The sequence below is a fragment of the Neomonachus schauinslandi genome, chromosome 3 (assembly GCF_002201575.2).
Source record: "Neomonachus schauinslandi chromosome 3, ASM220157v2, whole genome shotgun sequence".
Lineage (NCBI taxonomy): Eukaryota > Metazoa > Chordata > Mammalia > Carnivora > Phocidae > Neomonachus > Neomonachus schauinslandi.
Window position 1 is genome coordinate 188,393,259 of NC_058405.1, and position 26,110 is coordinate 188,419,368.

At 48.7% G+C, this 26,110-nt stretch overlaps 1 protein-coding gene across 1 annotated transcript in view; it reads right to left on the reverse strand.

Moving 5' to 3' along the window:
• Window positions 1-370: 370 nt before the first annotated feature.
• Window positions 371-26,110, reverse strand: part of ASB18 (ankyrin repeat and SOCS box containing 18) — a 59,732-nt gene continuing 33,992 nt past the window's right edge. The window contains exons 4-6 of the mRNA XM_021678955.1: window positions 17,344-17,848; window positions 1,292-1,405; window positions 371-559 (exon numbers count right to left, since the gene is read on the reverse strand). Of these exons, the coding sequence (XP_021534630.1) occupies window positions 374-559; window positions 1,292-1,405; window positions 17,344-17,848 (805 nt within the window). The 3' untranslated portion in view covers window positions 371-373. The remainder of the gene's footprint in view (window positions 560-1,291; window positions 1,406-17,343; window positions 17,849-26,110) is intronic.

Genomic DNA, 26,110 nt, shown 5'->3' on the forward strand with positions numbered 1-26,110 from the left:
AGGCTTTAGGAAGGGTGGGGCGCTCCTGTGAGGCAGTCTGAAGGCTGAGGGGCAGCATGGATGCTGTTAACCCTTTGCAGGGAAAATATGTATACCTTTTAGTTCAACTTCTGTTGAAAAATACTTTCTGATCCAAATACTATGATATTTGCAGTCTTGATCCTCATAAGCAACCCAGAGAGGCAGAAAGGCCTTTTATTACCAGTTCCATTCCAAAGTGACAGTGAAGCTCAGTGAGGCCGCTGCGTTGGCCAGGGGACATGGGAGGTGCCATCCGGGTCTGTCCCTCTTCGCCCGTGGTGCTCTCCTCAACACACAGCCTCCACGGACAGCAGCGGTGAGAGCTAGAGCCTTAGTCCGAACGCTCTAGTTTTCAGTGCAAAACACCCTCTGGTTCCAAAAGGAGGTAATTTTGCAGGGACTTTGGCAAGGGTAACAGGGGTACGAGGTGAAAGCACTTTTTGCCAAGTAATTTCCGAAAGGCACAGCGGCCAAGATGCTGCAGACAGCGTGGGGTGTGGGCCAAGGCGAAGAAAGACTGGTAGAAGGCCTGGTGCATCTGGAAGGAAGGCAGATGGAACATAAACCCGAGCGCACGGACCCGACAGCCAGAAGACCCCACGTGTGCAGTGCCCTCCACCAAGAGGGTGTGTATATTTTTCGGAGGTGCAGTTCCTGTGGGGTTCTGAGGGAAGTCCGTTTTGGGTGGTAAGACAGATAACACAGGTTAATCTCCTCACATCCCTCTCTGCTCCCCCCCGCACAGTGCATTTGCTGTTGAGCCATGTGCACAGAACTCAAGTCAATGAGACATGAGGGGAAATCTTCTAGAGGCTTCTGGGAAAAAAATGCCCTGTTTCTTAATCGACGGTGACTGTGGACTCTGTTGGGTACATATGTGGTGCCTGCCGCTGCGTCGGCCACATCTAAGCTCTCACGGGGAGGAGGCGGACACGTAGGAGCAGAGTCTGTGGATTCAGGTGGCTCGGGCGGCGCCCACCCTTCTCTGGGGGGATGGGGTTACTCAAGCCCTGATGCTCCTCAAGCCGAGCCGGGTGGGTCAGGTTTCTGCTCCTTGCAGCCAATAGCATCCCAACTGTAATAACAGCTCTTGGCTGCATGATTCCTCCCGAGGAAAACCAGCGATGCTCAGCTATGCTTCCACGCTTTCCCTTTCTCTGTCCTTCTTCAGATGCTCTACGGTTCCCTGGGGATAGTGCCTAGGTGCACACAGGGGTGAGCAGAAGCACAAGGCTCTTGTACTGAGGGCAAGGAAGGGCGGCTCCCTTACCTGAGATACTTCCTCAGGAATCACTTCCCTCCAGGACTCGGACACACGGAGCTGAGGGTAGGCGTTGAACAGAGTCTCAATAACTGTGGGAGCCCGGGCACAGGTCTTCAGCACCTGGTTGGAAGTGGTGGGAGACCAAGCTCACGTTGACTGGGTTTTGGGTTCAGGTGGGGGAAGGGCCAGCAGATATGGCGGTGTGTTTGGGTCTCACTTGTGTCACTTCCTGGCCGTGGGACTGAGGACAGCAGGGCCATGGGAGTTAGTTCCCAAAAAGCACAAGGCAGCGCTCTGGGAGGGGCCCTGTCTTAGCGCCATGATGGCTGCAGGTCCCAAGTCTGGGCTTAGGAATGGCTTGCTCATTCCTGTGCCCAGGAGCAGAGTGCCCAGAGCTCCAAGGGCTCTCCTGGCTTCTGCATTGCTGCTCAGAGCAAAGGGGAAAGTTTGGTCCAAGGATGGTGTTTGTAATTTCTTATCTCAACTTTCTAATATGTCAGGACAGTGAGGGAGAAGAATTGCTTTGCTGTTGAATTTCCTCCTGGCTTGGCCTTTCTATTTTATTTTCCGTCCCTACTGGCAAAGGATTCCTGTTTTCTTATTAGCAAGTTTTACAATTCAGCCTCATCAGTTTCATCATGAAGATGAGAACACTATTTGCTTTTTTAAAAAAATAAATTTCTTGTGATGGTGAATGTCAGTGAGCACAAAAGTAGACCCAATGGTATGATGACCTCCATGTACCCACCATCAACCCATGGCCAGTCCCGTGCCATCCACACCCCCGTCACCTCCCCCAGGACTATTTTAAAGCCAATGCAATGGGTCCTGTCATTTCATCTGTAAATATTTCAGTGGGACTCTTGTAGGACACTTTAGGAGAAACCCAACATCCCATATAAGACCTGAGAAATTAACAAGTTTCTTAGCATCTTCTAATATACAGCCAGTGTTTAAATTCACAAATTTCTCTTAAATGCCGTTATATGAAAAAAAAAAATTGCTTGAATAAGAACCCAAGTAAAGGCCAACAGGGTTGAGATTGGTCAATGTATTATCAGAGCTCTCATTTTTGTGTCATGTTATTTATTTGTTGAAGAAACTGGGTTATTTGTCCAGCAGAGTTTCTCAGTGTTGGGATTTTGCTCCTGGTATTGCTGTAGGGTTTTGGAACATGATGCTCTTTGTCTACTTTTTATAAATTCATAGTTGGATTGGGAAGATTGATCAAATTCAGATTTGATTTTGGGGAGGGGCAGGGCAACTTTATAGTCTTCTGTTTTTGAGGTTTAAGATTTACCAAGTGTTGTAAAATTAGTATTTCTTCATTGAGAAAACTGAGGTTAAGCAATTTTCTTAAGATCAGGCACCAAATATCTACAGCAGACAATTAACAGGCAGGCCCAACAGCTGAGCTCACTGGGGCTCTCTGAACAAAGTCAAATAGAAGACAGACCTAAATCACTCAGTATGGTTGCTCCATTCACAACTTGCTGAGTTCCCTTCAGATATGAAACCCTTTTTAAATATATTAAAACAAAACAGGAAATTAATATCTCTTTGTTTAGAGATAAGCACTATTAGCATTTTGTATATACTAATGTTTTACGCATTTAGACAAAAAATTAATATATACAGTAAAAGTGGACTAATACTTTGCCTATTATTTTGAAACTTGATTTTTGTCCACTCAAAATCGATTGTGAACAATTCAGCATTTCAACATCATTTCAGGAGCCATATATTTTATGAATATATTATAATGTATTCAATGAAGTGACTATTGTAAATGGATGTTATAAACAATGAACACTCTTGAATATAATTCTATCTCTTTCTGCCTCCAACAATTCTTATTTAGATAACAAGATAAATCTGTCCCCTTCTCACACTGAATTCCTGGAAGTAGAAATGTAGGGTCAAGGATTATGTACATTTTAAAGGTTTTTAAAACATACTGTCAAATTGTAAGTTTGTAAATGATCACAACTTTTTGAAGAAATGAGTATGAGAGTGTCTCTTTCTCCCCTACCCAAATCATCTCATTAATTATTTAAATTTGATAGATGCAATATGGAATATTTACATTTTTGTTGACCATTTGTCTTCCTTTATAAATTGCTAAATTATGTCTTTTGCTCAGTTTTTCTATAGTATGTTCATTTTCTTTAGTAATTTGTAAATACACTTTATTAAGGTTATTTTTAAGTCAGTCATATTTTTTTAGATTTTATTTATTTGACGCTTAACAACTGAGCCACCCAGGCTCCCCACAGATAGTCATTTTTACAAATAACAGTATTTTCTCCTCTCAGTATAAATATTTCACATTTATTTTTCTTGTCTTATTACATTGACCAGAGCTTTAAAGTTCAATGCTAAAGATTTGTTTATTTACGAGAGAGAGAGACAGAGAGATATATCAAGCACATGTGTGGGCAGGGAGAGGGGCAGTGGGAGAGAATCTTTAAACAGACTCCCCACTGAGCTCAGAGCGCGGCCAGGGGCTCCGTCTCACAACCCTGAGATCATGACCTGAGCCAAAACCAAGAGTCAGATGCTTAACCAAATGAGCCACCCAGGCGCTCCTAAAGTTCAATGTTAAATAACAATACTGATAGCAGGCATCATCATCTTATTCCTAATTTTTAAAAAAGATTTTATTTATTTATTTGACAGAAAGAGACACAGCAAGAGAGGGAACACAAGCAGGGGGAGTGGGAGAGGGAGAAGCAGGCTTCCCGCAGAGCAGGGAGCCCAATGCGGGGCTCGATCCCAGGACCCCGGGATCATGACCTGAGCCGAAGGCAGATGCTTAACAACTGAGCCACCCAGGTGCCCCAATTTGCTAAGATTTCTGTATTTAAGAACTAAATATGGTTTGTCATTTCACTTTTTTAACCTACTTTTGTCAGGTTTTAATGTGACTTTATGCCAACTTAGCCAATTTAGAAAATTTGTATCTTTTTAACACCCTGGAAGAGTTTAAAAGTACATACTTATTGGAATTAAGAAGGCACAACAGATCTTGCATTTAACACTGTCTAAGCCTGGCCTTAAGCTGCAGGTAATATCAAGTTATTATCACTTTCTCTTCCATGGTTATTTGGTATACTTTGTTTTGATTTTTTCTTTTTTGAAAAATATTTTAAGTAATCTCTACACTCAACATGGGGCTTGAACTCACAACCCCAAGATCAAGAGTTGCATGCTGTACTGACTGAGCCAGCCAGGTGCCCCTTGATTTCTTCTTGAATCAATTTTGTTAATGTATATTTCCTGAAAAACAATCATTTTATTTTATTTATTTTTAAAAAAATTAATTCCAGTATAGTTAACATACAGTGTTATATTAGTTTCAGGTATACAGTATGGTGATTCAACAATTCTATACTCAGTGCTCATCATGATGAGTGCACCCTTAGTCCCCTTCACCTACTTCACCCATCCCCCCCCATGGCCCCTCTGGTAACCACCAGTTTGTTCTCTATAGTTAAGAGTCTGGGTTTTTTTTTTTTGGTTTGGTTTGGTTTGGTTTTTTGTCTCTTTTCTTCTTTGTTCATTTGTCTTAGTTCTTAAATCCACATATGAGTTAGATCATATGGTATTTGTCTTTCTCTAACTGACTTATTTCACTTAGCATTATACTCTAGCTCCACCCATGTTGCTGCAAATGGCAACAATCTTCATTTTAAAGAAATTTAGCATTGCATATGTATCCATCAGGGTTCCAACAGGAAATAGATGACACGTTGATATAGGATCCTTCTGGAAGGAATTTATTTTTTATCGATTTTTATTTTATTATTTTATTTTATTTTATTGATACAAGGGCTATTCAGCCAGGTGTGAGTACGGGGGAAGTCAAGGGACAGTGCACTAATGTGGAGCTGGTTTCACAGCTATTTCCACCTCTGGGCCTAAAGAGTGGAGAGTAAAGTGGGCTGTCTAGCAAGAGTAGTGATCTTGGGCTGGGGACACATAGCCAGCCTGAGGCAGAGAGAGGTCCAAGTGGAGACATCCTCTGACCTCACCCTCCTCTGGCTGTCTGCTGGGAGACTATACTGGTGAAACCCAGGAAGGCAGAGGGCCCAGAGCCTTGTCAATGTGTCCATGCAGGTGGAGAGCAAATCTGGATGGGAGATACCCCACTATATCTAGAAATAAGCACCCTTCTTCATTTGAACCAGTGTTCTTCCTTGTTTAATCTTGCTGGAATTTCACTAATTTGTTTTTTCAAGGAATCCCCTATTGGCTTTGGCTGTTCTCTTTTAACATATTCTAACCCACTGATTATTGTGTTCATTGTTATTAATTCCTTTGCCTCTTTCTGACTCCTTGGATTGACTGCTCAGTTAATTTAGTAACCTTTTCAGGGCGCCTGGGTGGCTCATTCGTTAAGCATCTGCCTGTGGTTCAGGTCATGATCCCAGGGTCCTGGGATTGAGCCCTGCATTGGGTTCCCTGCTCAGCGGGAAGCCTGCTTCTCCCTCTCCCACTCCCCCTGCTTGTGTTCCCTCTCTCTCTGTGTCTCTGTCAAATAAATAAATAAAATCTCTTAAAAAAAATTTAGTAACCTTTTCTCCCCTTGAGTCATAATACAAGCAACTTCGAAAATGGTGTGGATTTTCCTTTGAACATAGGTATGGTCATAGCCCTAAGTTTTGAGGCACAGTGTTCTATCTTTCCTAAATATTCTGCGATTAATACCTATTGATGCAGTAATTATTTGGGTGTTTGCCATGCAATTTTCAAAAGATTATTTTGTAAAAATTAGCTGTTTGCTATTAATTTTCTGGTGTACTGTATTACGGCTTTAAATGATGCCTGCTTTTGGAGTACCAAAAGTTGTATTCTGTTTGCAGGTTCAAAATTCAACATGCACTTGTCTCATTTACCATTTGAAGCTTCTACTTTGCCCACTTGATCTGTGAAAGACTGAGATGTGAATTAAAAATCACCCAGAATTATTATTTTTTGTTAGTTTCTCCATTTTAACATGTTTCTTTGGCAGATAGGTTGCTAATGGTTACGTCTTCACTGTAGACTGTATTTTTTATCTGTCAATGAATCTTCTCTTCCCTTCAGTCTGTGTATCTCCCAGGAATTCTTCTATGTTGCATATTAATATTGATCCATCATTTTATTTTTCATTTGTTTTTGCTACAATTACCTCTGCCTGCTCTTTAATTTTAACCTTTTTAAAATTCGTTTTGTTTTAAAGTGTTTGAGAGTCTCTGTATTGGTAATAGGGCAGTTTAAGAAATTTATAAGAAATTTACATTTATTGTTATAAATAGTCTATTTGGGTTTACTTTTGTTTAACTTTATTTTTTTAAAAAATGTTTAAAAGATTTTATTTATTTATTTGAGAGAGAGAGAGCAAGAGAGAGAGCACAAGCTTGGGGAGAGGCAGAGGGAGAGGGAGAAGCAGACTTCCCACTGAGCAGGGAGCCCGACACGGGGCTCGATCTCAGGACCCCGGGATCATGACCTGAGCCGAAGGCAGACATTCAACCGACTGAGCCACCCAGGCGCCCCTGTTGTCTGATTTATGTTATACAGATTTGTATTTTCCTTGTGTTTATTTTTATATTTTGGAAGTATGTATCCTATTTAAAATTCTACTAGTGCTTACCTTCAAAATAAAAAATGATGGCCTATATTTTCTAAACATCAAAATTGTATCTTTTGTGTTCTAGATGTGCCATTATCTCTACTCTCCCGTTCCTCTCATAATCAATTCTTCTCCTTCCTTAATAACGTCTGGAGTTTTAGTCCTGGATTATGATTATTACAAGATCGTATTTTATGTTATGTATCTCCTCCAGAAATAATTTTTGGTGTTAGCGTTTAGTTCTACAACCTGCCTTTCAATTACTGAAGTTGTTTCTATTTCTATCCCAAGCTCCTACTAGAAGCTGGGGATTGTGTTACATCAGCATGATACAGTGACAAGATCTGCCTTCACAGAATTTTACAGTCCCAAATAATAAAAGAATAAAAAAACAGTAGAAAACAGGTGCCACGGTACTCTGGTGGGGGAATCACAAGGTACTAGAAATGGTACCTAAGTCAGACCTGGATTTGCAGTGGGTGGTGAGTTGGTCGGTCAGGGAAGATTTCTGGAGGAGGTGACACTGGAGCTAAGACCTGGCTAAAGAGGAGGAGTTACAAAAGTAAGGAGAGTTCTGAAGATAAGAGTGTTCCAGGTGAACCAACCTGGGAGGTGAGGAGGAGCTGAAAATGTTGGCCGGGTACGGAGCCTGACGTGGGAAGTGTGAGCCGGAGACTGGGGACGAAGGCAGGGCATGGGCAGGAGGAGCGCCAACCACTGTGATGAGGCTGGACATGACCTTGAGGACACAAGGGAGCCCTGGGGGATTGCAAGTCAGGGAGTGACAGGATCAGATTTTAATTTCAAAAGCATCACCATGGCTACAACGTTGAGAACAGTTTCCAAGGGCCATATTGGAGGCACAGAGTGCAGCTCAGGGGACATCTCCACAGGCTAGGAGAGATGGTGGGTCAGGATGGAAGGAGAAGGAAGATCCTGAAAGACAGTTAGGAGGTGGAGTTGAGGGAATCTGTGGACTTGAGTTTCCCATCCCTGAGATGGTCTTTCACCGCATCTTTTTGGCAGTTGGAGCATGTCCACCCCACGGGCCTTCAGCCCAGGGCACCCCAGACAAGCTGCCCTTGCTAAGAGCACCCATGGGCTGCTACATCCGGTGGTGAGTGCTCTGCCTTGCCTTGTTCTGCATTGGCCACATCTGACGTGGTTAGTCAAATCCTCCTCTGTGATACGTTCTTCACTTGATTTCCAGGAACCCATGCTCTCATTCCACCTCCCTCACTGGCCCCTTCTGTTTCCTTGGCGGTCTTCTCATCACTCCCTCTTCTTGATGTTGGCACACCCCTGCATTCAGCCCTTGTTCCTCTTTGTTTTCTGTGTATTCTCACTTCCTGGTGATCCCATCCAGTCTCCTGGCTTTAAATACCATGTGTATGTAAAGAAGGTGTGGGACATATGCACGATGGAACGTTGCTCAGCCATAAAAAAGACTGAAGTCTTGCCATTGGCAACAACGTGGATGGAGCTAGAGAGTATAATGCTAAGTGAAATAAGTCAGTCAGAGCAAGACACATATCATATGATCTCACTTATATGTGGAATTTAAGAAACACAACAAATGAGCAAAGAAGAAAACAGACAAACAAAAAAACCCCAGACTCTTAACTATAGAGAACAAACTGGTTGTTACCAGAGGGGATGCGAGGGGGGGATGGGTGAAGTAGGTGAAGGGGACAAAGAGTGCAGTCATCGTGCTGAGCACTGAGGAATGTACAGAATTGTGGAATCACTGTATCGTACACCTGAGACTAATATAACACTGGGTGTTGATTCTACTTGACTAAAAATAAATAAATACCACCCACATGCCCCTGGCACTCAAAAGTGTATCTCCAGGTCGGTCAAATCCTTCCCTCAAGCTCTGGACTGTAACAGCCTACTGCTTCCTTGGTATCAAAACAACCCCCGAGTTCTGTTACTTACTCTATCCACAACCTTCCCACCTCAGCTGATGGCAAACCCATCTAACCAGCCTCTCGGGCTGAATGCCTTGGAGTCATCTTTGACCCCTCCCTTTCTCTCACATCGCACATCCAATTTGCCAAGATATCCTGGTGGTTCCACCTCCAAAATACATCCAAAATCAGAGCGCCTCCCTCACGCTTGCCGCCAGCGCCCGTCACGTGGATTCTGGCAACAGCCCCCTAACTTGTCCCTCCACTTCTGCAGTCCTCCTCCTGACGTATTTCCTCAGCACAGAGGCCAGAGTGTCCCCACCAAATGTTAGTGGGTCGTGCCACTCTGCTCAAGTCCCTCCCCTGGGCAAAGTCATGACAGTGCCCTATAAGACCCCATACCATCTGAGCCTCTGAGCCTCCACCTCTGGTCTCATCTCCTACTATCACCAGCTCTCTCCACCATCAGCCACACTGGTCCCCTCATTCTGAACACAGGTCAGGCCCACTCTAGTCTCAGGTTGCATACTGGCTGCTGGTTGGCTGGCCCCTTCCCCCCTAGATACTTGCAATGCCCACGTCCTCACCTCTCTCAAGTCTTGACTCAAAGTCACCCACCCTAGCTACTGCACTGACAACTGCAACTGCTCACCCTTCCCCCCACTTTCTCTCTCTCTAGCCCTTATCATTTTATTGGTCCATTTTTTATGCTCGTGGTTTAAAGACTGTCTTCCCCTTAGACTGTAAGCCCCACGAAGGCAGGAATACTTTTTTCCCCCTTGAACTGTTCACTCATATATCCAAAGCACCTAGTATGTTGCTGACACATGGCTGGTACTCAATAAATATCTGTTGACTAAATAATCAAATAAATAGAAGTATTTTGATGCATTAGGAAGGCATATCTTATGAGCCCCTGATATCTAAAAGTGTTTTACTTTTGCCATCAAAATGAAAACCAACCTGGATGAGTCTAAAAATTCTAGCATCCAAACTTTTTCTTTAAAAATCTGAAGATGGCATTTCCTTATCTCATGATACTCTGGCAGCAGAGAAATCAGAGTCCAGCCTGAGTTTTATTCCTTTATGAATAACTGTTTTCTGCTCGGATACGTGGCAAGATTTTTCTGTGCTTTGGGGCGCCTGGGTGGCTCAGTCGTTAAGCGTCTGCCTTCGGCTCGGGTCATGATCCCAGGGTCCTGGGATCGAGCCCCGCATTGGGCTCCCTGCTCGGCAGGAAGCCTGCTTCTCCCTCTCCCACTCCCCCTGCTTGTGTTCCCTCTCTCGCTGTGTCTCTCTCTGTCAAATAAATAAATAAATAAATAAAATCTTTAAAAAAAAAAAAAAGATTTTTCTGTGCTTTTTTTAGAACACTTTTGCTAGAATGTATATAGGAATGTGTCTCCCAGGACACCTTGCTGGCTCTCCCGGTAGACTGCGAGACTCTTGATCTCAGGGTTGTAAGTTCAAGCCCCATGTTGGGCATAGAAATTACTTAAAAATAAAATCCTAAAAAAAAAAAAAGAAATTAAAAAAAAAAAAAGGAATGTGTCTCCCATCACTGATTTGCAGAGAATATCCATTCAACTTCCAGGAGTTAAGACTTCTAGTGCAGCTAAGTTTTCTTCTATTATGTCTTTAATTACTATTTCTGATCCATTTGCTCTAGGCTCTTCTTCAGTAACATCACTTTTCTGTAGGTTGGCTCTCTACCCTCTGCTTTTCATGACCACCACTTTTTCTTCTATTTATTCATTTTTTTTTTCTTTTGCACTTAGGAAGAGCTTTTAACATTAGTCCTCCTTGTAGTGAACACACTGTGGTTGACTTTCCAACACTCCAAACGATTAGTCTAATTCAGTCAGGGTAACTCCATTCTCCTTGTCATCTCTGGTTTGGGAAAGTGCATGTTTAAGTCAGCCTGGGCCAGTGAAACACAGGAGGGCCTCCTCAGGGCTTCCAGAGAAAAGCAACTGGATTTGAAGCTGGCTGGCCCAGTTGTTGCTGGAAGCCATCTTATGACCAAGAGATGAGCCATTCTGAGGATAAAGCTGACTCACTGAGGTTGGAAAAATCTGGTCCTTGATGGCATCATGGGGACACAGAAACAACCAATCCTAAAGCCTGCCTTGCTTCTCCATTTCTTGTTATATGAGATACAGTGGAGGCTGGGACTAAGTCAGGAGCTGCCCAGCGGGGGCTGTGACCATGAGGAGGAGCCGTCGGGGTGCCAGAGCCTTGGAGATGCAGGTGCTGCTGGCAAAGCTACCAAGGCAGAGAAAGAGGAGAAACACCCTGGCTTCTTTTTCCTTCCACACCTAGTTTTCCACAGTGTCACCTTCTGCTGAAGCCGGCCAGAAGCCAGCTGGTATGGGACTTTGAGCTCAGCTTGAAAGGTCTAGCTGCACTGCCCCCATCCCCTCAACATGCAGAGTAGACTGCAGGGACGCCAGGGAGGGGATCTGAAGGCACACGTGCCAAGAGCACAGCTCCCTCACTTACATCACTGGCTCTGTTCCCTTTATGAACCAGTTCTGCTTTTTGCTTCCTTTCATGTGCTCTCCACCCTCCCACTGTATAACCTTGTGTCCTCCATCTTCCTTTTCACGCCATTCTACTGCCTTGTCCCCATAACTGGCTCTGTTTTAGGGACTTAGAGGCTATGTCTTGCACTCTGTAGATGAGGCACCCATGGCACACAGTTTCTCAGATTTTCTTCTGGATCTTCTGATGGAAGGTATGGATCTCCTTTCTGGTCTCTGGATGCTGTCCCCGTTATTCGTTTTTCTGGCCCCCTTTCCCTGTCACGGATCCATTTATTTATCTCCCTATTCATCTGTGATTAAGGCAAGATCAGACATGAGGTCTGTTAAAATGCAGGAGAAGTCGGTGGTGCTGTTCTCATTCTACTTGGGAGCCTGTGGAGGGGCCGCGTGGAGGAAGGCTCATGAGGACGATGCCCAGCCCTGTTCTGCTTCCACATTCACCTGGTGACTGTGCCCCACCGGGAGGTCTCTTCTCCTACCCTCTTTCCAGCAGAATTAGCAGGTTGCTATGCAACCTGAGTTCCTCGGTTTCCACCTCTGCACTTTGCTGCATCTCCTAGAATGCACTGCATCTCCAAAGGCATCCCCTACGGCCTGGTCGACTTTAAAAACATTTTTGTAATGTCTGCCTGATTGCTTGAAAACTTAAGGCAGCATGGCAGAGGAGCAGGGGCTCCCTGACTCAGACATGAGGTCATCGTGTTGGTGCTGCAGATTTGCTCTTTCTCCCCACTACCTTCCTATCTCCCTTCCCTCCTCTTGCCTGTCTTTGCAGATGTGACAGTAGGAAGACAGGAACAGCTGCCCTTCAAAAGCTGGTACTCACATTACCACTGTAAGAATGATCATCACTGGGTCCCTCCCTACCCGAAATTTGTTTTTTTGTTTTCTTTTTGGTTTCTGTCCCAATCCATTACTGTTTTGAAGTCAGACGTAAGCGGGCTTTGGAGCAGGAGAGAGATGGAATGGCAGAGCGAGAGCCAGGCAGGCAAGCGTCTTCCCGCCCGAGCCTCGCCCAACCTTATCCTTTCACCACCGCACAGTGTGCCCCCGGCATGTGGATATTTCTGGCTTCCACGAGCCGCCACTAACGTGCCATATTCTGGAGCACGGCAGTCTCTGATTTCAGTTGTCCCCCTTGTGCGCTGGGAGGAAACCAGGCCATGAAGAGGAGCGGTTCACCTTGGACCCCTCCAGATCTAGTCTCCTAAGCCATTCCTGCTTCTTCAGACCTTCCCCCGGCTACGCTCACCCGGCCAGTGACCCTGCCGTTGGCCCCCTCTCCTCTTTCTGCAAAAAATGTTAAATGGTCCCCAGGGACTTCACGAGACAGGGAGGCCTCTCCCTCACTTTCCCCCAGGAAGAGCTGCCCTCCCTCGGCAGATGCGCCCCCTCCTCCCTGGGGCCCCTCCTCCCTGGGTCACAGACTGTGACCAAGTCTTATTGCCTGTCTCTGGGAATTCATTTCCTGTCTCTCCTCTGTTCCACCTCTCTGGGGCTCCGCGGCCCTCCCCAATCCCCCGGCACTGTGCCCCCTCGTGTTTGCCAGGCAGCTGGCTGCTTTCATCATTTTTATGCCAACACAGTTTAAAAATCTCGGCTGCCTCCTTGCTGTCTGCAGAGATGCAGACTCTGACATCCTGGTGTCATTAGGGTCCACGCACACTCCTCAGCTAATGAGGCGGCAGAAAGAAAATTAAGGGGAAAAAATCACACAGGCACATTGCTGTATATGTGGATGGAGAAATAAAACAAGAGCAAGGAAAACAGAGGTGCGCCATTTATGAGGGCTCGCCTCCCTCCTCCCCACCGGGGAGAGGTGCACACACAGCTCGGGCGGAGACAGGAAATGGAGTCTGGTTTTTGACTACTGCAACCCCGGGATTCTCCCACTAAAAAGCTTGTGAAATTGGGGGTACCGTGAAGTCACTTTACCTACTTCTGTATGTAGGTAAAACAGAATCGCAAAAACTTGAGGTCCATCCTTCCAGCGTGGTCACTGCCCAGAAGGTGAGGAAAGACTAGAGCTCTGCAGATGTTTCTAGAACCTGTCATTCTCACCGCCAACCTTCATTTCCCCTTGCGGAAGCTATCTGCATGCCTCATCTAGATCGCCACAGCAGTCTGTGCTTTTCCACCCGTCCCCTGCCCTGGCATGTTCTCTACACTTCAGCAGAAAAATCATCCCCGGTACTCATTTGATTATGTCACTTCTCCTGCTGCAAATGATGTAATACATCCCCATTGTTCTTAAGACAAAGGCTAAAACCCTTAACCCCTGAAGGCCCTTCCTCTGGCCCCCTCTCACCAATTCCTCCCAGCTACTGGGGCATCTTCCAACTGCGCCCATTACAGTGCTCCTTCTGCCCCAGGAAACTTGCCCGTGCTGTTCCTTCTGCCCGCAAGGGTCCTTCCTTTCTTCACAGGGCTGAGTCTTCAGCCTTCAGATCTGGGCTCACTCCACCCGTGCTTGGAGGAGCCTCTCACCCCGCCCTCTGCCCCAGCCAGCTCAGGCCCCCCGTTTGGCACTTTCCAGCTGCAGAGGGCCTTGTTTGAGCAGCTCTCTGACCATGGCAACTTCACACTGAGTGTGTGGTGGTCTGAGTCAAGGCTGGCCTCCACTCAGGTGGCAGGCAGCTCCACGAGGGCAGGACACACGCATGCTGCGGTCCAACACGAACTCCTGCCCCGAGCACAGGAGTTCCGAGAAAGGTCTGCCGAACGCGTAAGTGCGGGTGGGACACACAGCCCGTGGGTGTGGTTCGGGGACGAAGGCTCACTGCTGCTGCTGTCCCTGCACTTCCCCGCTCCTGGACCGGGTCCGAACCATTCAGACGGCCCAGGCCAGGGGCACAAGGAGCAAGAGACGTGAGCAAAACCCTTTATTCCAGACCAAGCATCCGACCCCCAATCAACTAGTGACAGTTGCAAAACAAATTCGGGTCCCCAGGTGTGTGTTTCCCTGCCCTCCTGCCCGCTCTCCTGCAGGCCGGGCCCCCCGCGTACGCTGACAACTTCCAGGATTCAAACCGGGCTGCAGCCTGCCACTGCGCCTGCACCTGCCCTCGCACCCCGACGCCTGACTCCGGTGTTAACTAGCGGGCAGCCGGGCAGAAAGGCCTGGCACTGTCAACATGCTCGCTTCCCAAGCCGTGACACCACTTTGATTTTCGGGGCAGAGCACTGCGCATGGCTCCGATGGATGCTTCGAGTCCGCCTGCCGCGGTGACGGTGCCTTTGTCTGGGCATGGGGGAGCTGTGATTTATGTCATAAGCTCGCTGTGAAACCTTTGCCTCAGTAATTCTGAGCTCCGTGGGTGTCTCTTTACATCTATTTAAAGCACGGCTGCTGCCCACGGACGGCGTGCTCTGTGACATTCCCCGGTGCCTCTGCGAACGCCCCGCCATGGCGCTGAGTCTTGCCTGCAGAGCATCTTTGTGGCTCGTCTGCGCTGGCTGCGCACTCCACGAGTCTGCTGAGCAGAGTCGGACCTGTCCCTTTGATGTCCTGCGTGGTGATTAGACCCGTTCCCTGGTGGACCACGTGCAGGGGCCTGGGGGGAGGGGCATGCTGCTGCCTGATTTCCAGAGTCTGCCCTGTTTGTCCTGCGGCACGGCTAGAACAAACAGGGGCGCGTGTATCTTTGTTTACAGCATTCTCAGTGGGGTGGTAGATGCGTTCCCCTTTGCAACCGGCTCCAGACCGGAGCGGCAGGGGCTGGTGGCTATGGACCCTGGCAGCACTCCTCCGTGGGGTGCCCCCTAGAGGTGTGGGGGACCTCGGCGTAAAGAAGTCAGATCCCCATTTGCGGAGATTTAACCTGCAGGCCACTGGGCCCTAGAGTTGCTGGAATCCCCTTCATTCATTCAGCAACACTGACTGAGGAATTGCAGGCGCAGGCACTGGGGGTGGGGGGTGGGTGACAAGGTGGCAACACTTTTTTGTGAACGCTTCCTAGTATTAAGATTTCTCAAGGAAGCTCCAATCCCTTCCCAAATGGTGTGAAATTGCTGAGAGATTCATTGTCACTTTTAGGAGCCAGGCGCTTCTCATGGCCTCTTGGTCCCTGCTATATAACAAATGGCCTCCGAATTCAAACCTACCTGCAGCTTGCACCCCCAGTGACCATGCTCTAGTCTCATGTGGCTGAAGTATGGGGGCATCCCAGGAGAGGGCCCTTGGAGGCCCAGATGGGAGACACTGTGCCTTCTCCTGCATCTCGACGTGAAGGTAGGGTAATTCTTACAGCTCTGAAGACAGTTCAGGTGCTAGAGGTCCTGTCCCCAGGGATGATGTCCGTGGGGCTGCACCTAGGACTTGGAAACCTACAAAGATCACTCAGATCGAACGACTCCAAGGCTAACAGCGGATTATGACTAGTAACTACTGAAATATATTGACTTTTTTTTCTTTTCAAGGATTTGCCCCAAATATTTTTCACTTTTGGCCCATTGCGTAAAGCCATTTGTTTTGTGTGTTTCTTGTTCCTTCTGTACGCAGTTTCATGCCAGGAGGGGTGAAGTGAGTAATGCAAACATAGTGTGACCTGGAGGGGCAGCAGGGGTGTCCTGTTTCCAGTGTATCAGCTGATGAACTAAGACTGCTAATATTGGGACACATTGCAATGTAAATGATGACTATAAAAGATAATTTATATTATATTATATATAATATAAATGCTGGTGTTCCCTTTCCAGAATCTGCCATACTGAAATCCTGCAGTAGTAGAGTGTAATGGAGAACAATTCAAAGATACTGTGAGAGGTAGGGGAAGAACCTTGTCACAGTGTTTGTGAGGTAATGACACACCCAGGGAGTTATGTGGTTGGATTTTCCCTCTTTCACCCATGTTTTAATAGACACAAGCATTACTCGGCACGCATCTACAAGGCAAAGTTGGCATTTGAGAGAGATGTGTGGATTTCACTATTTCAGACCACTTAGAGTGCTGTCCTTTTAAAGTAGAAGATTTTAGCTATTTGTTCAAAACTTACCCAGCCAAAGTATGTCTCCTGCATATGATCAGTGAGTCTGGGTATGATTTTTAAGTCGAGCACACTCAATTTATACCTAATGGAATGACTTCCCTTCAATGGAGTCTTTTTAGGAGGACGAGCCCTTATTCCAACCAATATTTGGGGGACTTTTCTTTTGGAAATATTTTCCATCTTCTAAGTACTTTCTCTGATGGGCAATCTTTACTCTTTATCTTTGTCATTTCAGGGTAGATCTGACAGGTGGAAAAAGTGGCAGGCTGCTCAGAGTCAAGTCTGCAAAGTGGGGCTGAAGTCCCAACACAGCCCTGACCCTGAACTGGGCATTTCACCTGGTTGAAACCCAGGTAGGAGAACCTCATGTGCCTGGGTCAATGACAGAGATCTGCACACGTGTCAAGTGCTTTCATTAATGTCATTAGTAAGGTAGGTGGTCAGATTGGGTATTTCGTTTCAGATCAAACACTGGACTGACTTTCATTGTTTACCAATTAGATAAGCTGCCAAAATATTTTGAGCCATGATGGCGTCATCCAACTAAGTGCCCGGGGTCCCCAATGTAACTAATTTTCTTTTAAAAATTATTATTATTATTATTTTTTATTATGTTATGTTAATCACCATACATTACATCATTAGTTTTTGATGTAAAAAATTATTATTATTTTAGTCGGCTCCACACCCAACGTGGGGCTTGAACTCACTACCCTGGGATTAAGAGTCGCACGCTCCACCAGCCAGGCGCCCAGGCAACTGAATTTTCTAGCGACTCTGGCTAGGAGGCTTCGGGGCCCTGCCCTTGCAAGTCTGGTCCAGCAGCCTCGGCCTCACCTGGGAACCTGGTAGAGCTGCACTCCCCCACCTCCTGCACCTGGGAATCGAGAGCTGCATTTTGCCTGGTCCCCAGGGGGGGTTGCGGGGCCCCTTAAAGTTTAGGAAGCGCATGGAGCCCCAGCTGCAGGCCCGTCCCTGCGGCCCTCTACTTACCTTGGGGAAGGCGTCGGGCCACACCGTGGGGGAGCCGTGGTTGAGCAGCGCCTGCACCGTGCGCTGCGGCGCGGCCTCGGGCGCGCAGGCGGCCGTCTGCAGCGCGCGGGCCAGCGGCGAGGCCCCGCCGTAGTCGAGCGCGCCCGCGTCGGCGCCGTGCCGCAGCAGGAGGCGCGCCAGCTCCGGGCACGCGCGGCCGCAGGCCTTGTGCAGCGGGCTGCGCTCGTCCTCGTCGCGCGCGTCCGCCGCCGCCCCGCGCCGCAGCAGGAGCGCGCACAGGCGCAGGCAGCGCGCGTGCTCGTCGGGCCGCCGCGCCGCGCCGCACGCTGTGCTCAGGGGCGTCTCGCCGCGGCCGTTCCTCGCGTCCACGCGCGCGCCGCAGCCCAGGTAGAGGCGCGCGTGCTCGTCCAGGCCGCGCTGCGCCGCCACGTGCAGCGGCGTGTCCCGGCCCGCGCCGCCCGCGCGGTGCACCGAAGCGCCGTGCTCCAGCAGCGCCTGCGCGCACCTGCGGGGAGGCCAAGGCGGGTCACCGGGAGGCGGGGGCGTGGCCTCCGGACAGCCCCACCCGGCCGCCCCCGCCCGCCGCTCCCCTCCAGCCCTCGGGGCGACTTGGCTCCCTGGAGAGCAGGGGCGGCTCTCAGTTCAGCTTTTCCGTGCCCGGCCTGGGGGAGCTCAGACTGAGCGGGGGAGAAAATGAGATTATGGCCAACCCTGGGGGCTACAAAGGGTGGAAGTAGCTAGGAACGTTTCCTAAGAATCCCCGTGCTGAGTAGGACCTTAGGAGGAATTTGTAACGGCTTGGTGCTACTTTGCAAGGTAATGTTCAAATGGCAGTGTTCGAAGCACTGATTGCCTGGGCTCTTTGTCGTAGCTGGCAGTCACAGAGGGCCTGCGAGTCCTGGTTCTAAAGAGGGGCCCTTGGACCGGCGGGCTCTTTCTAATCCCGTAGGTATCTCTGCTGTAAACTGTTTGGCTTTGGTGATGGTATGAGGCAAGGCTTGCCTTGCTCCCGCAGAGGGACTCTGTGGAGCACACAACCGTGCCTAATTGTGGGGCTACCTTTGTTTCAATCGGACTTCCCTTGGAGACGGTGAATCTTGGCTGGGCCCATCTGGGTACAGACCCCAGTGGTCTCCTGGGGGGGGGGGCGTCCCAGACTCCCATGGGACCCTGTGGTCTCCCCCAGAGGTGGGAATCTTCTGCTGCCTCCAGGTCCACCAGCTGGATCCCAAAGACCGGTGCCTCTCTCAGGAGAGCGGCTTCCGCAGAGCCTCTCGACACCTGGGAGAACACCCACACACCTACCGAAGCGCAAATGGCAGGCTGCTGACCAGGCCAGGCTCACGTTGGGCCTTGGGCCTCGGACCCCAGTGGGAAACTCTAGGCTGAAAGCAGGAGGCCAGCCGCACAGATCCTCCGCCATGGGGCCAGCCCTTGTCCTCCGTGGGCACTGCCAAAACACCAGCCCCACTTCAGAGCCCCGCTCCCGGGTGACCGTCTGGACAAGCCATGAGTGTGCTTGCCTTACCCGTGGAGCCCCGGGCCCCTCTAGCTCGTCCACACCCGTTGGTCCCCTTCTCATCTCTGCCCTGTTGGGACTTGAGTCGTAGGCCCCTCATCTCTCAGCCCTCCCTGGCATCCTTCCTTCCCGGGTGGCACTGTGGTCACTGTTAGCATCGCGGCCCCTGGGACTGAGGGGACGTGGCCGTCCCCCACGCCAGATGGCCACGTCTTCCATGGGGAGCCCAGTGGTCATCTACCTGCTCTTCCCCACTTGGCTGCTGAGTGCCCTTGGAGGAAACGGGGGTCTTGGACACTGGCCTCCAGCCTCCCTGGGCCCCGGGAAACTCGCGTTTGCCCGGCAGGCCACTGTTGAAGGCCAGTTCCTCCCTCCTTGCCCTTTGATAGCGACTCCAAAGGTGGGTCATTAGCCTCCGCTCCCTCTGTATTTCCCTCCTGTCCACTCTGTCCGCCCTCTCGTCCTGCTTCCTTCAGAGCTCGGGCTCTCTCAGGAGCGGCCACCGGTCCTGCCTTCTGCCCACGAGTCCACGCTGACACCCGCTAGGATCTGTTTCTGCAGCGAGCATTCTGTCCTTGCCCCATATGTCTGGGGAAGGGGGTCCCGTCTCCATCAGCTGCCCCCAGATTCAATCCTCTTCTGCCTCCCTGGGGGTCTTGTTCTGTGAGTTACTTGTTCTTTGCCTTTTCCTTGTCACCCAGCTGCCCCGTATTTCAACTGGTCACTCGGCCCCGGGGACTCCACCTCGGCAACGGTCACCGGAAATGCCTCCTCCCTCCACTCCCACTGTCACTGCCCTTTGCGGAGGCCCACATCATTTCTAGCCTGAGCCTTAGCCACGGACCCGTACTCTGCGCCCTGCTCTAATCTGACAAGCTCCATACTACCCAGAAAGAGCCTTTCCAGTGTGACTCAGACATGCGCCAGCTGAAAACCCGAGGGCTCCTCCTGACCACTGCACAAAGCCTGTGCTCCCCCCCACCCCCCGCCCCACGGGACGCGGCCTGACCCAGCTCCCGTGGGCCTCCCTGGCTTTATTTCCTGGAGCTCCGCCTTGTGCTTCAGTCCTGCCTGGCCAGGTTCTTAGAACACACCTGCTGTGTGGTGCCCTCAAGCCTTCTGCAGGCCGCTCCTTCCTGAGGGCGGTGCACACATTCCTAGCTTCCCCTCCTCCTCCTCTGCGTCGCCTTCCCTGTGTCACACCCCTGGGTTGTCCTATACCGCGTACATGAAGTGCCCGGGCATCGCATTTATCACACCACATTTGAAACGTTCACTAGCACGTCTGACTCCTCTCAAGACCGGTGGCTGCTTGAGGGTAGAAGCAGGGGTTTTATTGGTCTCTGCGCATCTGTTCCTTTTGGCAAGCTAGCCCGCCGCGGGTAGTTCCCGAAAGCACGTCGCACCAAGGCATCTGGCTAATGAACATCTTTCAGCTCTCCTTCCTGCGGCTGCTGTTTTTCCTGTTATTTACCTGGCTGGGGCTCCGAACGAGATCCCCCATCGAGGGTGTCCAGGCAGGAAGTGGTTGCTGCCCTTCGATCTGTTCATGTCTCCACCCCGGGTCTCTCAGTATTTTTAGTTCTGTCTCTCTATTTCTCTAGCCTCCCCATAGCAGTATCTGGAGAAGTGGTCTGTCTTGGGGGAAAAATCTTTACAAACAAGTACAGTTTGATGTGAAATGTCCTCTGGGACAATAACCAGCTAAGAGAGGATGCAAATTTCACAATCAGAGTGCTTCACATTTGCTTCCTCCTTGCCTCTCTGGGAGGCATTTTGAACAGTGCAGCAGGAGGTGAGAAATCAAGGGTTCTGTCTCATTTTGCCGCTGAGCCTGTGTGTGCTCACAAACAATCACAAAACATTTTCTTCTACTATTTTTTTTTTAAAAGCGCCCAGCCTCTCCAAATAAGTCCGCTGGGAAATACAGCTGGGCCTCTTTTCCCCATCCAGAGCCTAACTGGTGGATGGCCAGGTTGCTGTTTGCAACAAGGATACCCCTTCAGAAGAACGAGGGCACCGGCCCAACCTCCGGAGGGCTGCAGGTGCCCTTTTTTGTTTTTAATGAAGAGCCTCTAATTGGTTAAACCTTGGCACTTCCTTCGAGCAGGTAATGATGTAAGTCGCAGACCACAGGCATGAGAGAAACAACACAAACAATTCAAGGAGGCAGATCTCTGCTGGTGCACACTGGGCAGTCATCAAAAATGAAGGTGTGGGAGCCTGTTTAATGACATGGAAAGCTATTTGCAGTGGTTATGTGAAAAGATTAGGTACAAAATAGCACTGAACGTCTTGTTTAAAAAAAAAAAAAAAGGGCAGGGACGTATAGGCATCGAGAGCAAGCAAGCCCAGAAGTCGAGAGGCCGATGTGTGTTTACCTATGGCTGATGGGATGAGGGGTGCTTTGATTTCCTTTTTGCTTGCCTGTATTTTCAAAATTTCCATAATGAATCAGAGTTACAGTTTGAGAGGGAGCAAGAGAGGTTGATAATAACAAACCCATCCCCCACCGGCTGTTGCGACAATTCCTGGATTCTAAGAATGTCAGCTGAGTTTTCCAGGTTCCCAGAATGAGCTCAAAGTTTCCACTGCTCTGTCCAGGTCCAAGCCATGCTCTCAGAAAGTATGTATGGCAGTAACCCCAAGAAGGTGAGCCTGAAGGCGGGCAGGGGCTGTGAGAAGCAGAGTGATAAAGTGATTAACAGTCTTGGGGACCTCCTAGACCTGACCTTGTAGGTGTCAGGGTCTCCAGTGGAAGAGGAAATGGCCCAGCAAGGAAAGCCCCACCCAAGCTTTTGCAGGAGGCTGTGGGCAACTCAGCTTTGGCTGAGTCCTTTCCTTGGGGGCAGGTTTTGTGACCAGGTTTCCTGCTATCCTGATAGACGGGCAAGTCAGGAAGGCTTGGGGCTAGTGTCCGATGGTCACTGTCAGGACCCGAGGATACATTCCCATCTAAGCATGTCAGAACCGACTTGTCTCTGTTTTACAGGAATTCAGGAGACACTGTGCTGTCTGAACAGCCCCTGATCCAAAGCAGCTGGGGCGAACACTAACACCCCCCATTCCTCATCGCTGTCTTTGATAATGATCGTGGTGACAGGCTGTTACAGGGGCCCAAGGTTCACAGTACACGGAAAAAGTAGCTTGAGCCAAAAGGCAGGAGTTAATAGAGATGAGCCCATCAAGGGCTGTTGAATCAGTGTCATCTTAACTTATTTCTAAGTGGGGAAGTAGGACTCTGAGCCCACATCCCACACACCGCTCCCATCTACCTTCCAACGTCTTCCTGGGGCACTGCCTAGTTACCTCCCAGGTGCAGAAGTCCACACCAGTCCTTCACCTGGGCTTTTCTGCTGTTTCCTCGCTCCTGTACCGTTTGACACCACCTGCCAAGCCTCCCTGCATCCCATGAGGCAATCCCTACTCCAGGCTTTCCTTCTTCCATCCTCCCTCCTCCTCATTACTCGGTTTACACAAAGCCCTCAACAGTGGGATTTCACAGCCTCTGGACCTGAGCTGAGAGGTTCCCAGTACTTGATATCTAAATTTATTTTTAAAAAATGTTATCTGCGGTTTTTGCAACAAATCTGCATTGTGGGTGGAATTTGCAGGTGGGAAAATTGAGGCTTAAAAAGGCCAGTGACTTGCATAAGGACATACAGCCAAGGTTTTCCTCCTCTGGCTCCAAAGCTCTCAGCCATGCCACCCACCTGCTGCCTCTTCCCATTGATATCGTCTGTTAAGCACTCTCTCTGAGCAAGGCACTGTGCGAGGCATTTTCCGTAAGTTATCTCTGGACTTTTCTGCCAGTGCTTCATGCATTCGCTCATTCATTCAGTAAGTGGGGGACACTGTCCGTGCTGTGTTCCGTCCTGCCCTCAAGGCAGGGAGAAGTGTGTCTTGTCTGAGCACTTCCTCAGAATTTCTGGACAGACTTGCGGCAGGACCCAGAAGGCAGGACAAGGCAGGGGAGGTCACCAGCCTTGGGGACTTGGTGCTGAGGCCACACCAGCCTGCTTCTCACCCAGTTATGCCAGCAACTCTGCACGCGAGATCTCATTCCTCCCAGCTGCACTCAGTTTTTGAGGTTTGCGCAATGATCTCAAGGGTAGGGACGTGGGAGATGAAGGAACTATTCAAAATCACATGAAATTCAAGATTCAGAAACCTCGCTTCATCTTTTTCGTGGGGACAGAGACATGGCTCCTAAGCACTTTGTTCGCGTGTTAAGCATCTGCCTCCTGAGCAGCGTGTCCTATGGCCGGAGGTCGCCAGTGTCCTTGGACAACCCCAACTGCCCTTCACCATTCTCCTTACACGACTGCCGCCCAGTCCCTCTGACAGGCAGAAGGGGTTTCACGCTCGATGATGTGCACAGTGAGTGTTATCAACCCGTCTCCTTGGATCATCATTGCTACTCTGTTTCCTCCTCAGAGCTGACATGCAGGCTGATGGGCTGGAGACAGGTCCCCGGGGCAGGGTGGCTGGAGCCCCAAGGCTGGGGTGGAAGCCACCGTCTGAGCCCTGGGCAAGAGCCAGCCTGTGGGGGGCAGGGGACATGGGGGAGAGACTGAGGAGGAAAATACAGCCCTGTTTTCTAATGAAGCCATTGCAAGAAGTTTCCCTCCTGTGGTTAGACTCCCCAGCTGGCTCCGAATGAGGGACGGGGAAGCCACTGCCCCAAGATTTTGATGGAGGAGCAGTTCCACTTTATTTCCCTGGACCTTCTGCTGAGGTTCTCCTTTGGGGACCTGCCACCTGCCCTTTTCTGTTCGGTCTTTCTTCTCTTTCTCTTCAAGGATGCTAAGCTGTGAGACTAAACAAGCATACGTGTTTACAGTTGAAATGGCTGATGTGAATGGACAAATCCTTCAGGGTAGGGGGAAGATTGAGAGAGAAATCGGCTGGCCATTTCCATCCGTATGGTTTCTCTTGGAGCAATGGCCATCACATTTTTTTCTGAAGTGAATGATGGCTGTGGCTGGTGATGGTATCTTGGGCAAATTCTCCCCAAATTGCAAGTGAAACCCTGCATTTGGTGAACTGAGAAATGATTTAAGGAACAAACTGTGAATTCTGCTTGCTTGCCCCTGAAGTAGTATCTGACTTTTTAGAAACTTCACTAGTGTCCCTTCCTCAACAAGAAATGGACAACCTCTCTCTCCTCCCAATATACTGGATGAAGAGGAAGACCCAGAAGCATCAGAATGATAAGCAAAATGAAGAATGAGCAAAAGAAGAAGGAAAGACTCGACTCCTTCTTTAAGCAGGTGTTGGGATAAGGTGGGGGGGCTTTGAATTGGATGAGAGAAAAGTTTTATGTATGTATGCATGTGTGAATGCATGTGTGTATGAATTTTAAAGTGAGGGAAACTTTGCAGACAGAGGAATGCACAGGACTTAAGACTAGAGTTGTATAAATTTTGACAAAGGAATACACCTGTGTAAGTAACATCCCAGTCAAGATGTCGAATGTTTCCATTTCTCCAAGAAGTTCCCTTGTATTTGCTACCAGTCAGTCATCACCCCCATAGGCAACCACTGTTCTGATTTCTCTCATGATTTAATTTTGTCTTTCCTAGAATTTTCTCCTTTTTGGTGTCTGATGTCTTTTGCTCAGCATAATGTCTGTGACGTTCATCCATATTGTTGCATGCATGAGTAACATTCATTTTTATTTTGGAGTCGTATTTAATTGTATGGATATGCCACAATTTTCAAATTCCCTCATCTATTGAGATTGACGGACATTTGGGCATTTCTGTTTTTTTGGCTATTATGAATAAAGCTACTATGAACATCGTTTTAAAAAAAATATTTTATTTATTTGAGAGAGAGCACAAGCAGGGGGAGGAGCAGAGGCAGAGGGAGAAGCAGACTCCCCACTGAGCAGGGAGCCCGATGTGGGACTTGATTCCAGGACCCTGGAATCACGACTGGGGCCTAAGGCAGATGCTTAACTTACTGAGCCACCCAGGTGCCCTGCTATGAACATCTTTGTGTAAATCTTCTTGAGGGCATATTTTCTGATTTCTCTTGGGTAAATATCTAGACATAGAATTGCTGGCAGGTATATATTTAACTCTAAAAGAAACTGCCAAACATTTTTTGAAGTGATTATATTATTATACACTCCCAACAACAGTGTACATGAGTTCTGGTTGTTCGGCATTCTTGCTGATGTTCGGTATTTGTCAGGGGTTTTGACTTTAGCCATTCCAATGGGTGTGAAACAGTGAATTTTTCCTTGTGGTTTTAATTTGCATTTCCCCGATGACTAATGATGTTGAGCACCTTTTCATTTGCTTATTGGCCATTTGTATATCTTTCTTCGAGTGTCTGATCAAAGGTTTTGCCCTGAGGGTAAAGGTTTGATTTGGCCTGCATTACCTCTTTTCATTCCTGACAATGAGTTGTAGATGTTCAAATAGGACTTGGCCAGTGACCAGAAAGCTGACACATCTGGCTGAGAGGCCGTCCAGGGTTGGGGGGAGGGGAGTACACCTGTGATAGTATGTGTCTGAAAGGTGGTGGCTAGATAACAGAGTTTTTGAAAAGAACTTAGGTGGGGATGCCTGGGTGGCTCAGTCGTTAAGCGTCTGCCTTAGGCTCAAGGGAGAGGTGATCTTTCAGCGTTGGTTTCTCTTACAACACTTGGCTTTTGACAATTTCCACTGTGTGCCACCTTACTAGCAAAACATAGGCCTTCGATGAGCCTCAGTTTCCTGATCTGAAGACTGGGGATAACAATGCCTTGCCGGTCTGCTGGACGACTGTAGGAAGTAAGACAGTTACAAGTGCTCAGGAATGTGTGATGTTCTGCAAATAATCAAATCACCCGATGAGGACGGCCCCTCTCTGACACCTTGCTCTTTAATATCCTTCTGATGCCTCCAACTCCTGTTGGATCAGGGCATGTTTTCTCCCCTCAATATATCACTCACTCATCTAGGGTATGGAAAGTGTGGACAGTTTTCTGGATTATGTATCAATGCCCGAGAGCCTGGTAACTCTTATGCAGGTAACTCTTCCTGTTATTTGGTGGAGACTTTTGGGGTTGGTGTGGGGACTTTGAACAGTTATCCATGCTTGAACCTGACCAGAGTGTGCCTTTCTTGCCTCAGGAAACGTAATACCCTCTTTCTCTCTGCTCAGATTTCAGCCTGCCTGGTCTGAACTAGAAAAGCATTGTCCAGTGATTTTCTGCAATGATTTTAAAGGTAATTAGCTGCTTTCCCAAGTCCA